The 15,463-nt window shown below is 38.1% G+C and overlaps 2 protein-coding genes across 2 annotated transcripts; both read right to left on the bottom strand.

Moving 5' to 3' along the window:
* Positions 1–1,110: 1,110 nt before the first annotated feature.
* On the bottom strand, positions 1,111–5,759 carry LOC121999229 (exocyst complex component SEC5B-like). The gene is made up of 3 exons (XM_042553935.1): positions 5,133–5,759; positions 3,549–3,694; positions 1,111–1,384 (listed from the first exon to the last, which is right to left on the bottom strand). Exons 1-3 carry the CDS (start codon positions 5,580–5,582, stop codon positions 1,111–1,113), a joined length of 870 nt encoding a protein of 289 aa, XP_042409869.1. The 5' UTR covers positions 5,583–5,759.
* Positions 5,760–7,539: 1,780 nt separating this feature from the next.
* Positions 7,540–11,847, bottom strand: LOC122001005 (serine decarboxylase 1-like). The gene is made up of 6 exons (XM_042555537.1): positions 11,687–11,847; positions 11,232–11,583; positions 9,050–9,281; positions 8,722–8,915; positions 8,514–8,647; positions 7,540–8,311 (listed from the first exon to the last, which is right to left on the bottom strand). The coding sequence occupies exons 2-6, from the start codon at positions 11,536–11,538 to the stop codon at positions 7,742–7,744; spliced, it is 1,437 nt and encodes a 478-aa protein (XP_042411471.1). The 5' UTR covers positions 11,539–11,583; positions 11,687–11,847; the 3' UTR covers positions 7,540–7,741.
* Between the last annotated feature and the right edge of the window lie 3,616 nt (positions 11,848–15,463).

The following is a 15,463-nucleotide window of genomic DNA, read 5'->3' as shown; positions in this document are numbered from 1 at the left end:
TTACTGATGTAGTAAAGAAAGAGTACTTCTTGTTTACAAATAAGCACTCTATTTTTAGCTTTTTGAAGACAATATGGAGATGATGGAAGTGTGACGCCCATGTCGAATTGTAAACAAGGATGTCGTCAAAGTATACCACCACAAATTTTCCCATAAAGGACCGCAATACCTTATGCATAAATCTCATAAAGGTGTTGGGTGCATTAGACAGTCCAAAAGGCATGACCATCCACTCATATAGTCCATATTGCGTCTTGAATATCGTCTTCCATTCATCACCTGGTCTTATTCTGATTTAGTGGTATCCGCTTTTAAGTTCAATTTTTGAGAAAAGCTTAGAACCGGATAGCTGATCCAACATGTTGTCCAAACGGGGAATTGGAAACCTTCATTGTAATCTTATTGATGGCTCTGCTGTCAACACACATGCCACGAGCCATCCTTCTTCGATACTAGTAGGGCAGGAATTGCATAGGGGCTCATACTCTCTTGGATGTGTCCCTTTTCCAACAACTCCACCTGATGATGCGATTCTTTTGCTTTCTTAGGGCTAAGCCGATAAGCTAGCTGATTAGGCGAACTCAACCCCGAGACAAGGTTAATCTAATGTTGGATATCTCGCATAGACAGTAGTCTAGAAGAAAGATCCTCTAGCATCAACTCATCAAAATCCGCTAAGATGATAACTCCGCGTCCATGGTAGGAGCAATGCTTTAGCATGGTAGCAAAGCATATACAACTCCACGCTCCACTTCATCTAAAAATCTAGATATAGAAAGCAGATTAGTATTTTTAGCTATCGGAATTGGAGGAGTTTTTCTCCACCGCGGCGCCAACACAATTTTGTTTCCCTTGACATTAAGGGTATAGGTATTCTTCCGCCCACCATGAACAACACTGCGATCATACTGCCAAGGTCGTCCCAACAATACATAACATGCGTCGATGACCACCACATCACACCAAGCACTATCAAAATATTTGTCAATTGAAAAGAAAACGAGGCATCACCAGTCTACTATTACCTCACTTTCTTTATTTAGCCAAGATAACTTGTAGGGTTTAAGATGACAATATGTCTTCAGTTGTAATTTCTGGACAATTATGTTCTCAGTTCTCACAACTATCACTGTCGATAATCATCTTGCAGACTTTATCCACGATGGTGCAGGTAGTATGAAAAATATTGGTTTTCAACCAATCGTCTCCTGAATCACCCTTGGGAGTCAGCAGACTCTTACGAATGACCAGAGTCTCATGACCATCGCCATAAATCACTTCCTTAGATGCTTCATACATCGGATCATCCATTGCTATTGTATCTTCCATCACATCTTCCTCAATCAATAAGTTTTTTCCCTTCAGATCAGTAGAAGAGGGCTTCCTGCATTGATACGGCATATGTTCTTATTCATCACATTGATAATATCTAATAGGGGGTTTAGAGTAGACTTGTGGTGACCTCTGCGATGGCTACTGCTGTGAAGGGCGAGAATTTTGAGGGTGAGTTGGCCAACTGTTTTGGTCGCTTCTCCCCACTAGTTTCTGATTTTGTTGCTTTTCAACACGTTGAAAGGCCTTTGACACCGTCGAGAATGAATGAAGACTAAGGGCATCTTGCAAGGCCAAGTGCAGACCCCTTAAGTAACATGCCACCTTCTGCTCTTCCGTCTCGGATAGGTCGTTTCGGGCCATCAACTGGACAAATTCTTCTGCATATTTGTCGACTGATCTCATGCCCTGTCTTAATGAGTGAAGTCGCTGGAATAAAGTTTGGGTGTAAGCGAAGGGAAGGAAGTGTTCCTTCATGTTTTCCTTCATATCTTCCCAGTTAGAAATTTGGGATTTACCTTGTTTGTCTCGAGAGCGCCACATCTGTTCCCACCATGCTGATGCTCACCCTTTGAGTCTAATGACAATTAACTTCACCTTCATTTGATCTAGAACTCGCTTGTAGTCGAAGATTCACTCTACTTCGTTGATCTAGTCAATGAAGTCCTTTGTAACGAACCAGAAAATTCGAGCAAATCCCGAAATCCGAAGTCTCTACCAACTCCTCTCATCCATGACATTCGTAAGGAGAGTCCCACCGGTGATATGGGTTCTCGAAAGAAGACTCAAATCCACGATCTGAAATCTCACGATCTTCAAGATCTCGCACCGCTATAGGGTTAAATCGGCAACTTGCTTTCGTAAATCCTCAATCGTCATTATATCTTGGATGTTACGACCACGGGGCTCAGCTTCCTCCCTCGAAGCTTGCCCATTATGGTGACCGTAACTACGACCACGACGACCCGCCATTGGATTTGGCGATGACCATCTCATGCTCTGACACCAACTGGCACGGGGCAAAAAAGCGATTATCCTGCGGGTTAACGAAAAAAGGAAAATTGAGGAGAAGACAACCTTCTAAAAGGAAACTTTTATTAAAATTAAAGGGTTGGTTCCTCTACATCTAAACATGACTTTTAAATAGACCACAACTTAAAGACCTAAATAAGGAAAGAAATTACAATTGACAGATCTTAATGCCAATTTTGTAAAGAAAGGAAATAGATTTTTACCCGAAAAGAAAAGTAATTAACTTAACGATCTTAACTTAAATCAAGACACGAATCAAGATAAATCTTCTCTGAAAATACCAAGAATACGAAAATTACCTTAAATACCCAAAAAAAAAAAATTTACTAAAAATAGCAAAACGGACCCCAAAAAGAGTTTAAACGGTGGAATTTTGAACTAAAAATTTAACGGTTACGGTTTCACTGATAACAAACGTAGGTTTTTAAATTCTGCGCGTGTGGCGACAAACAGCCTAATTTTGAGTCTCGAGTCAAAAGTTATGACCGTTTGAAGTTTGAAGGCTCAAATTGGGCTTCATCATGGGTTGGGCCTGCATCACTTTTCTAACATTTAGCACACCCACTAACATCGACACCTAGCATGCCCAAAACTCAAGTTGATATTTTAAACTTTGTTGTATATTACAATATTATAGTCACAAGCCTACCGGATAACAAATAGTTGGGTTCCGAATTTTGAAATGTATTATGGATCACACAATCTTGAACATTCCCAACATTAAAAAAGAATAACTAGGAGTTAAAGTTCACGAGATTAGAATACATAACACTTTGCCAAAGATTGTAAAAGTGAGTTGGCACAAAGAAACACCCAAGCATGAAAGTATGATCTAAGACAATGATCTAGTCATTGTTTTTAACTATTTGGTATCCAATATATGACTCCAGACCATGACTCCTCACTACTATACTTTTGAAAATCTCCAATACTTGATGTTGATCTTTGATATTTGTTTTGTGCAATAGGAATGAGTCCTTAATTCTATCCAATCTAACTCTTCGCCTCCCTCTCTATCTTATATCTGCATGGAAATCCTTAATATTTTAAAATTGAACAACTTATTGCTACTAGGAATGGTTTGGCAATAATATATATATATAAGAGTCTTAAAAAATGCAGCAGCATAGCCTCCAAGTTATATGACGAATATAAAAGTTAACCATGTAAAACAATGTAGTTACCCAAGCCCAAGTGGATCCAAAACTTCCACACCCCGAGGTAAAGATTGCAAGTGTGCAAGCCCCTTGCGAGCAATTGCATTTGGTTTTTGTTCTTGTGCACTTGGTGCAGCCCTTGTTTCACGCATCTCTCGAACTCTACGAGAAAGCTAAAGAAAAAGAAACCGGTTGTAAGTTTACTTTTATCTCAGTTAAAAATTTGATTTTCAGAGAAAAGACGCCATGCTGAATGTATGCAGAAGCATATTAAACTAGTTGCCAACATAACAATTTCAATCATATTGCAGAATAGAAGCATTATACATTAAAGATGAGAAATAAGTGATTAGATTTGAGAAAAGAACCAGTTAGAATCACAAAAGTAATTTCATTGAAAAGTGTATTTGACAACCTCATGGGCACTTCATCAACCCAGGCCATTGTAACCTGATTCCATGTCTCTTACATACTTGGAGAATATTTGAATTTTCTGGGAAGTTGCAGGATATTCAAGAAATCATGGCATACACAACCAAATATTATGATCATACCAGCCAACCCAAAACATGCCAAGTCAGTCACAATAACTATATAAAACAAAATCAAATAGGCATTTACCAGACCCATACATAATTCATCTTTCAAAGTTACAGCTATTTACTCCATTACAACAATACTATAATTTAAAATTCTCTTTTTTCACAGGATCAGTCTAGTAACCTATGCCCTTCTGATGTATTCAGAGTTCATTTTTTAAACATATAAAAGACTAACTTTAGTGCATTAACATGAGCTCAACCTTCTCAACAAAAAGAAACTAATCTTGTTTAACAAATATTTGCATTCTTATGATGCCTTGATAAATTAGCATGCTCAGTGCCAACACCAAAGGTATATCACATGCCAAAACTTTGTATAAAGCATAACAACCTTCCAATTGATTCCATATTTTCAGACATAGGCACAGTTTGTTTTTTTTTTAACAAAAAACAAACATTTTGAATGCCCATTTTGAAGGGTTTGATAGTTGAAATAACATTTTTATTGATTTGATTTTCAATCCGACTATAACATTTGTAGGATCATAAAAGCTTGAAAGTTTGGTATATTTATATAAGACTAAAGTCTAATCAACAAACTTCAAACCAAAAATTGAATCAAAATTGAATATCCTCCAAACACAAATCATGTTTTTTGGAAGAAAAAAAAAGTTACAGCATATTTTAAGGTTATATCGATCAGAAATATCTTCAGGGACCATGTCACCGATATATCCAGCAAGTCAATGCCACACAATCATATGAAGCGGACAAAATTGGTTAGAATAAAGAAAAACCTACGGATACTAGAAAGAATTGCAGATACAGGTTGCGTTTTAAATTTAAGCAAAACGAGCTCTAGAATAACTGGAAACTTTATTAAACGAGCATTGCTGCAAAATCAAATGGCCAAATGAAAATCTTTAAAATATTATTTTTAAAAAAAAAAAAAAAACTCGCTAGAGGTGAACATAAACATTATCTCAATTTTACCCATTCAGTTTCACGACTTAAGAATTTTGAGATCAACTGTAAAGGGAGAAAAGGACTATCATCCCATCAAGAATACCTCAGCCTCATCTACCCTTTTCCAGCTTCTGGGCTCATCGTCGTCCTGCCCGGTATCGCCATCATCCCTGGGCGCTCGGCGATCGTTGCCGCCACGCCCCCTCTGCGGTGGAACACGGTCTTTAGACGAGTCCTCATCTCCAGAGGAGATGCTCAGCATCTCGACCTCCGATCCGTCGTCGTCATCCCCTCCACGACTGGGATTCCGCCTCTGCTGCTGCTGCTGCTGTTGCGGCCGGGGCTGCTTGCCACGGGGATTGGAATTCGAATTAGGGTTCCCCTGAGGCTGGCTCTGATCCATGAAAGGCGGCGGAGGCGGAGGCCGGATGAGGTTGACGACGGGCTTAGAATTTTTCGCCGACGGCCTCTTGTAGTTGACATCCCTCTCCGCCTGCTCCTTGAGCGCCATCTGGAGGAGCTCGTCCTCGTCGAGATCGCTGTCGCTCGCCATTCGTTATCTTCTTCGACTAGCTTCAATTCTCCTCCTGTGCTGCTTCCTTCGTATTCAGATCTGGTAATGGATTTGGAACGAGAGGGCAGAAGAAAGGAAAACGAGGAGGTCGGAGACTCCGCCCTTTTGTCGCTCGCACTTTGCTCCGCGGTCAGCAAAGCGTGGGCAGACGAGCCTATTGGTTGAGCGGTCTTCACCCACCGTGTGATAAAAGTGAGTGCGGTGTCAATTAGCTTAATTTCACCTAACGTTGTGCTGATCTACTATCACTGCAGGAAAAATCCAACAGTGAATGTATTACGGCAGGAAACTCCCCTAATGTTGGCTGGCTCCATATGTATCTAGAGGGAAGTAATTCCTACTGTCTGTGATACAACTGAGACAAACATAGTCTATTAGTAAAATTACTATGAATAGTTGAGTATTTTTGAATTATTTTTCAACACCAGTCATCCATTCTTCCGCTCTATCAACCTATCTACTGAAGTATTCACAATGAGGATAAATTTTACCGTGGATTTTGTATTTTCAAATTTACTGGATAGATGAATTAGAGGAGTAGACGGTTCGTTTTGAGAAATAATTGGATCTATAAGTATTTGGATATCTGGATAATAAAAAAATATATTGCCATCGTCGGATCCATCTAGTAGGTGGATTTGATCAGACTGAAATCAGTCAATTAGCTGACTTGATTCGACCAATCAATTTACTTTCCTTAATAAATTGATATGTCTACATTATCCGTGTGCAAACACTTAAAACAGAACTATTTCTTATTATTATTTAGTTGTTATTTATTTCCTCGGTAGTTTGATTTGTTGCAGTGAAAGAATTGGTTAGTCGAGAGGATTCATACTGCAGAGGCCGCTGCTTAGGTAACTCACAAATGGCGACGCAAAAGCTAATGCCCTCGTCTCGCACCCAAAGCATATGCATTCGACGAACAAGGGTAGCAAGTAACAACTCCGTTGCGCAGTAACCGAGAGGGGTACGCGTCCTGACAAAAGACTGGACATCCGTGTTTGACAATTCCAGAAATATGCGGACATTCTAAAATTTTTCAAAAGCAATTGTAACATTAAAAACCTTCACAAAATGCCTATTCGAGCTCAACTGAATCCAGTGCGGATGTCTGAATCAGGTTCATTTACATATGGAAGTAAAAGTGATATGGCTCGTTCCAGCTGAGATCCTTTAGTCTATTTTTATGGATAAGAGGATGATCCTGTATTAGTGGGATTGATAACCCTCACTTATAAAATAGATAGGGATCATCAATTTCCATCAATACATGTAAGTAAATCATTTCCTGATCCATAAATACAGACCAGAAGAGCTAGCCTCGACTGGTTCGATATCGTCAACCCTATAGTAAAATACCTATTGAATTAAATAGTTATAGAGATTCCAACTGTATCAATACAGAAGGACGAGCTCATTCACATAGCTTAACCTGGAAGGTCATCTAGACTACAATTCAACTTTAATTCATCAGATGAATCAACCATATGTTAAGGATTAAAGATGAAATCGAACCATATGTTAAGGATTAAAGATGAAACGATTTGTACCCTGGATAATGAAGCAGTGGCGGAAGATATTCTTAAAAACTTTTTTAGACATTTAATGATCTAATCTCAGCTTCAATGAAATGATTTGCAATGAGGTCACCCACTGCAAGCACTTCTCAATTTACCTAACTACTAAACTAGTCAGTGTAAGCTACTTGATATCAACTTTTAAAAAATGATTTGCTCATGAGGTAATGATACAACAACAAAACATCTTCTCAATTTTCCTAACATTTAAGGATCAAATTCTAACTTTTTGCTACAAGCCCTTCACAGTCTACCTTAATCAGCTTTGCAGATGAATGGATATTTTTTTTCATGAGAAATGAATCCCATAAGACCTTCGCCCACAAACCACCACCCAAATATCGACTACTACGTCCTAGGACAAAATCTCTCTTTTAAAGTATTAAATACAATGGCCACTAACAAACCAAATGTCATTCAGGCACATTAGGAAACTTTCTTAGAAAGCATTATTCGTTCTTTTTCCTTAACACAAGACAATCTCCTAACGTCGAGCCCATCACACCGATAGCTAACAGCGAGAAAAGCATGCAAAAGGACTAGCAATAGAAGGCATTATTAATTCTTATGTGAGAAACACAAACAATTGGCCTCGCCTATCTCCGCAGCGAGACAAGGAGGTGAGATTGTGCCTTCCTGATACCAGTGTGAACGTTTCTCAAGTAGTTCGCGCAAGAAATAGTCGAGCTTCTCAATGGTGACATTCGGCATTACCACTACATGTGCGATGTTTCCCTCACAAGCAAGTTGCCACTGCCTGATGAAATCCTCGTCTTTTGGCCTCTCAAACACAACGGTGCTACTAAGCTCATTGAGCATCGAACCAATCCCTGCCTCTTTCAGACGGTTTTTCAGATAATGAGCATTCCTTAAGCATTTCTGAACTTCCTTCTGGAAACCTTGATAACCTTTCCTGTTGAGGGTGTACCAGAGGAAGATTGGGGCATGGCCATTTCTACTTCCCATGATGGTGGCATCCCTGGAAGCAAGATACTCAACGTTACTGGAGAGGGCGTTGATGTGTTCCAATCTCGTAATTTGACGCCTACAAGGCACCGGGCATCCCACGAACTTGTGACCTGACACACTCACACTTCCGATAGGCTTCTTGAACGTCACTTTTGGTGCCTGCCCAAAACCCCATTGCTGACTTTAGTTCGGACAGAAAAAAAAAGTCAATTATATATTCAAGAATTATCTGTAAAATCTTAGAGGAACAAATTTTTAATTGAATAATAAACCTTTTCAGAGAAGCACTAGCATGGTTGTGATTTAATGCTTGTTTATAGTGGAAACTGGAAGTAGAATTCGAAATAAGAGTAGCACATACACGTTTGATAAATGGCATCATGAGCCCAAAGAGAGCACCATCACAATGGATGTAGAACCGATCTTTAAATCCATTTTCTTCAAGAGTTTGTATGACCAGATCAAGATCATCGACAGCCCCCTTGACAGTGGTTCCTATGTAAGATAATAATAAGTAATTCACTTCTGTTGAGTAAAACAACAACAAATATAGGAACAAGAAGATTTACCAATGTTGATGTTAATAATGGCTGGCTTCTCCTTGTTCTGGACTAACTTAGCTCTAAAATCTGTGCAATCGATTTCACCAGACACCAGAGTGGCAACCTTCACACACTCCATTCTATACATCCTTGCAGCTTTGAAAACCGAGTAATGAGATTCTTTTGAGGCATACAAAATGCCATTGGGAAAGACCTCTCTCCTGGCAAACACAATACAAGCAATTTCAAGTAAAATTACTCTTGAAAAAGGCTTCCAGATTTTGCACCCGTGTTCTGAAAAAACTTTCATTAGCTAGCAAAGTTTTCTTAAAGGATTTAAAGAAAAGGTACTAACCCAACAAGGATACCATGCAAATTTCCTTCAGTGCCGCAGTTTGTAATATAACCCCAGTATTCATTCTTTTCCAATTCCCACAGCCGAGCAAACCAGTCCAACACTCCAACTTCAAATTGCCTAGAATGCACACCGTAGTTGCTCTCAATGAATGGGTCACCTAGGTTGTTGATGGAAAAGTGTTGCAGATGGATAAGAGCACCATAATCAAAGTCCAAATTGTACGGGTAACCTGTAAAAGAATCATAAGTAAAAATGACATAAAAAAGTTGAACAATGTGGATGTCGATCAACACTAGTATAATACAATTAGAGCAAGATAAGAATTAAACAAAGACAAATAAGCATTGAAGAGCACTATGAATCCAAAAATGTAGTAAGATCACTTTATAATTGAGCACAATAGATGCTAGTGGTGAGAAATATATATACCAATTTACAGACTTCAAAGACTCACAGCGACATGGCATGAGCATCACACACTAAACATAACACGCACCGTACTATCATATAAAATGTCTTTTTTATTAGAATACGTCTATGAGAGAATGTATACTTGCAAAAATTGAAAAAAGAAATAACATCTTTTTACCGAACCACATGGGTAAAGTATCAAAATTATCAAAAGAGTAATTTCAAAATGATTAAATCGTGTATCCACTTCTCATTTTACCCCTAATCAGTCGCTGATAAAAAATTAGTTGAATCAATTTTCTGTCTGAAAATCAGTCAACTAATTTTTTTTACTAGTCGAATTGATTGTTCTATGTGTTGAAATTTCAAAATTTTAAATAAGTCAGTCGACTAATTTTAAAAATCAATCTGATTTATTTTTTAATCAAAATTGATTTTGGCCAAAATCAGTTGATCGACTAACGACCTCAAATTGATATAAAACTAGTTCCTATGTGTTCGATTAATTCTCCTGACTCTATTCATGCCTTCAAATATCAATTTGACTCAATATATTAAGAGCAGTAATTTTGACAACACGAATTAAATTTTTCAAAAATATTCATGTTAAAAAAATCACTACTCTTAATATATTGGGTCAAATTAATGTTTAAGTGCATGAGTATAATCAGGAGAACTAACTATACACATAAGAGCTAATTTCATGTCAATCGAAGGTCATTTGGTCTATCAGCTAGTTTTAGGTAAAATTGGTTGATGGATCAAACGTTCTCGGATTGATATGAAACTAACTATATGTATTCATCTAGTTCTCTTGCTTATATTCATATCCTCATATATCAATTTGACCCAATATATTAAGAGCAATGATTTTTTGAACACGAATTGAATTTTTCGAATACATTCGTGTTCAAAAAAATCACTGCTCTCAATATATTGTGTCAAATTGATATTTGAGGGCATAGATATAATCAAGAGAACTAGACGAACACATAGGAACTGGTTTCATGTCAATCCAAAATCATTTGGTCCATCAACCGATTTTAGGCAAATGTCAACCAATCTCTCGTTAAAAAAGGGGTCGAGCACCAACGTGAAGATGGTGGAATAGAGGACGAATGTCAGCCTACCATCCAGAATAATCCCAACTATTTCATGGCTGCGCATGACTTTACCAAGGGTAGATCCTTTGGTCCACAAAAAAGGACCAGGGATGGACCACTTGTAATTGTAGGAGGATCGTGGCTGCGATCTGATCGAGATTGGTTACAATTGCAAATGGTCCATCCCCGGTCCACTTTTTTGTGGAGCAGGGGATCTTGGATCCAACTTTACCAAAGCACATAGTGTCTCCATGAAGCCCAACTTTTACAAAAGGCATAATTTTACGAAAAGATTTGCATGTAAATGTCTAAATCTAAAATATAGATGTTGGAATTAAGATCCGCCATGAGCTCTGAGAGCTATGTTTGCTTCCTCTTCCTTCTCTGTGTTTTGGAAGCATGTGGGAAAAACAAATATTGTTCTTAAAACATTCTAACACATGAACATCTATTTTTATTGGAGTTGATATTCTACCGTGATTTCTCAGCAGTGTCAATGGCAGCAAATGTAGCATCATAGTTGGTTAATTGCTTAAATTGGATTCATTTACTTGTCTTTGAGAGGGGAAAAGAAACATTGACGAATTCAGAGATTCAGTTGTTTAAGGGCTTCAGTGGAGAAAGCTAATATTTATAGCAAATGTGAATTAAAACCGTGATCGTACCTAGATGGTGCTTGGTCCTGTCAATGAGGGATCTTCTGTACCTTGCTAGGACGCCGGCCATATACGCTTCCCTCTCCCCAGTAATCTCATCGTCGGCCTCTGGTTCTTTAACTTCGAGACACATTGTGTGCACATTCCTCCCCAACACTATTTTTCTGCTCGTCCCGTCCTCCTCTTTTCCAACTATGTTGGACTCCGAATGTAGCAAGGAATCGACGATCTCCTCGGGATCGAACTCCTTAGGCAGCGGCTCCACCTTCTCCCTGCCCCCCAGATCCAACAAGCCATTTCCCACGCTTCCCACCATCTTCGCTTCAATCGATTCGCCCTAGTCCTCCGAAAGCGTCTCAGGCTACAAATCAGAACCTGGGTTAGCAGATTCAGCCATAATCGGCCAAGACTAAAAAAAATAAAAAATAAAAACATGAAAATAAAAGGAGAGTGAGACACATTACCACGAGATTTCCTCCGTTCGTTCTTTGTCGATCGCTGCGCGAAAGGAGGGGAAGGCGGAGGAAGAGGGCGGAATGGTAGGGTTTATATTGAAAAGGCGAGGCGGGTAATTGGGAGAGGAGAGAGAAGTTGAAATCTGGATGAAGACTAGTAAACAGAATGACGCTGCTATGGAATTTTCAAAATTTTATTGGATATATTCAACATTTTGTGGCTATAAATTAGAACACGAGTTGAATAAAACAGTAAACCCACGTGACATCTAGATCTAAGCAAAATTTATGGCCGGAGATTTTTGGACAATTTACCAAATGAATATACGACGACCCCACCAGTGTGGTCCAAAAGAAAATGAATATACGACAATTTACAGAAAGTCATCACGTGGAAGTCTATGCCACGTCGGACATAAGTTGGCCCCAACATCTTCTCAACGAACAATTTAGATAAGATTTACAGGGTAAAAAGCAGAGCATCTCTTATGCATCTACTTAAGTTTTTTCCCTAACATTTATAAATTTACTAATAAATTTAAATGTGCGAAAACAGTTAATTTTTAAAATATTTTGTTTTATTTTTATTTTTAACTTTTAAATTTTATTTCGAAAAATAAAAAGAAAAACTGAAAATTATAGATTGATTACCTTAAAGTGCCAAATTAAATTTTAATGGCTAAATTCGATTTTACTTAAAACGTGAGATAAATTATCAACACCGACGCAATGAATGAAGTATGGATGGAACCTGTCCGTGTTCTTTGTCCTGTTCGTGTTCCTGTTCTACTTCTTGTTCCGTCGGGAGGCCACGTTAACATGGTAGTTGAAGAGTTATGGATCAGATTCGATGGGTCCCATTGAAACTAAAATTTCGGAATTCCGCAAATTTTCCATGCGGTCTCCTCCGCCCAGAGAAAAAATCATACACGCCGCTCGATAATAATTTATTAAAAATATATGATATTGCCTGGAATATTTTTAATGCGTTTTAATTTTAACCATAATTAAAATGACAAAAATGAAAGGCGACCTTTAAAATTACAATAAGTTATCAAATGACACACCAAAATTTTTAAATTGATCAAATGACACATACTTGGATATCAAAAGCTATATCTTTTCAAATGTCCTTCTCGTTCTAATTATAAATTTAACTTTTTTTTTTTTTATGTATCATTATTTGTTCTCTCTTTTCTAATTTCTCTCTTATACATGCAACTTATTTTTTCTTTCCTCTCTTCTCTTTTTTTCTTCTTTGCATACATGCATATCGTATGGATAACATTTTATAAGATTTAATTAATTTTTAATAATATTTTAATATATTTAAAGAAGTCAAATAAATAATAGATAGCATATTTAAATTTTTTACAACCCTAAAAATTTACATGAACTGAAATAGATGCAATTTAATATCTCTAAATCCATCAGTGAGTTTTGACTGAAACTCACTTATTGACCTAGAGAGATCTGATTGTACCCATTTCAATTCCTGTGAATTTCTGAGGTTACAAGAAGTTCAAATACACTATCCATTATTTATTTTGGTTTCTCAAGGGTGCTAAAATGTAATAAAGAAGAGCCATCAAAAATCTCCACGTTGGACATGATATAAAATTTTATTAGGTTTAACATGAACCTGATATGAAATGATATCACCAGTTACCACTGAAATAGCTCTCAATGAAGTTAAATATCAACAGAAAAGTAATATAATACTTGGAAAATAAAAACCAAGATAAACCAAGCAAATAACTTTTGGAGTTGACTAATAACAGAAAAGAAGCAAATTAAAGGATATTTTAAGTACAACATTCTCACCGACTACCTCTTGATTCCTATGTGACATTTCCCTATTTGTAGCTTCATAATACCGATCCCATAGCCTAGTAATGTCAAAATTCTTTGATGCAATTTGAGGTTCCATTTCCATCTCAACTTCAGCACGAGCAAAACCTCATATGACAGCATTAGCAATACATCGTGCAACAACAATCTGCTGGGACAATTCCGCAACAAGATTCACACTATGTTCTATATTCATATCCTCAGAGATGGATGGTGGAAGAGGAAGGCTAAAGCCTAATAGTGATAACTAATAGGACAGTTTCTACCAGAGATTTTGAAAGTTTTACAATGATTCTTCAGTCTGTGTCTGCTCCTATATCTCCATCAAGAGATGAAGCTTTCATCTCACGAAATTCAGCTTCAAGGTTGTTATAGGAAGATGGCGACGGTGATGTGGTATTGCTATAAATCTCTACAATAAATGATAAACATAAGCTAACTTCTTGTATAAGTTTAAAACTATAGCATCAGCTTACTTGGATAAAAATTAAGAAAAAGATTATAAGTTACCATGTTTCTATAAATAGTTTGGTTACCATTTTGCACGTCTAAGAGCTGAAATTGAAGTTCAAGAAATAACATTAACCATCCAAAAAGAGTTGGTGTTATTTATGAGTAGCATCCTATTGCTAAATAACCTATCTGTTAGAGATGTAAACCAAAATTAGAATGTATTTTAATATCAGAAAACTAGAACTATAAAACAATCTACCCTTGAATTAATATGATAGAAAAATAGTAGTTTCCATGGTGTTTTTTTGTTCTTCTTTCCTTGACAAACTGCTTAAAAATTTATATTATTTTGTTATATCCTACTAAGAATATGAAATAGTATTTCTGACAAATGTTGATATCAATGTATCTCATATAAAAAAATAGAAGTCATGTTATTGTGGTTGTTAGAATTGTACTCACTAATAGTGTAACTGATCTAATAGAAGCCATGTTTTGTTATCTGATATGTTGATTGAGATTGCAGGTAAGTCTTAAGGTCAATTAGGCAAAAGTCCTAGCTGCGGTTAGGCAAAGGAAAACCCCTAGGAGGCGATAACCCTAGGTCCTAGAGGATGGTAACCCTAGGCGGAAAGTCTTAGCGGGTCAGAACTTCGGGCAAAATCCTAAGGGGAGGTAACCCTAGGCTGAAATCCTGGTGTCGCGAACTGGGTTGAAGTCTGGACGGGTCGTGGACCGGACGTCCAGCATGAAGACTGGAAGCATCGGACGCTGAGCAAAAATCCAGTTGGTCTAGAGGACCGAATTGGCAAAAGGTAATCTCTACTGAGGGGAGTAGGTGAGGACGCGTTACCCGAAAGAGGGAACAGTAAGCGTCGGTTCGACCTAGGGTTTCCAGTCGAAAATCTAAAGTCAGAATCGGATAGTCCGAAGACTGTCAAACTTGAGCTTCTTATATATTCTGTTTTGTTCTAAATTTGTTTTGCAAGAAACTAATAGTTTTGTGCAGGGCTAGAACTGATCGGGATCGGTCGACCGAACCCCCAAGCCAGCAGATCAGAATCCCATAGATTGGACCAGGCTCGACCAGAGGATCGATCGACCGAACCTTGGGATTGGTCGACCGAACCAAGGATCAACGATGATTGGATCAGGCCAAGTTGATCGGGTCAGAGAAACAGATCGGTCGACCGAACGACGGGATCAGTCGATCGAACCCGGGATAAGACTTGACCAGATCGAAGAGGAGCGAGCAGATCGGGCGGATCGGATGAGGAGGAGATCGCCTGATCGGTCGACCGAACCAAGGGATCGGTCGACCGATCCGCCTCAGGTCAAAGCTGATCCCAAACTTCGAGGATCTAGAGCAAATCCATAAAAGCTATAAAAGGGACTTCGGGCTACTTTAAAAAACAACTCTCGAACCAGAACTCAAGTGATCTTCAAAAGCTGTGCACTGCTCCGAAGCATCTCGACACTCCG

The sequence above is a fragment of the Zingiber officinale genome, chromosome 7A (assembly GCF_018446385.1).
Source record: "Zingiber officinale cultivar Zhangliang chromosome 7A, Zo_v1.1, whole genome shotgun sequence".
NCBI lineage: Eukaryota > Viridiplantae > Streptophyta > Magnoliopsida > Zingiberales > Zingiberaceae > Zingiber > Zingiber officinale.
The sequence above is the reverse complement of the archived record's forward strand: the minus strand, read 5'-3'. Positions and strand labels throughout refer to the sequence as shown.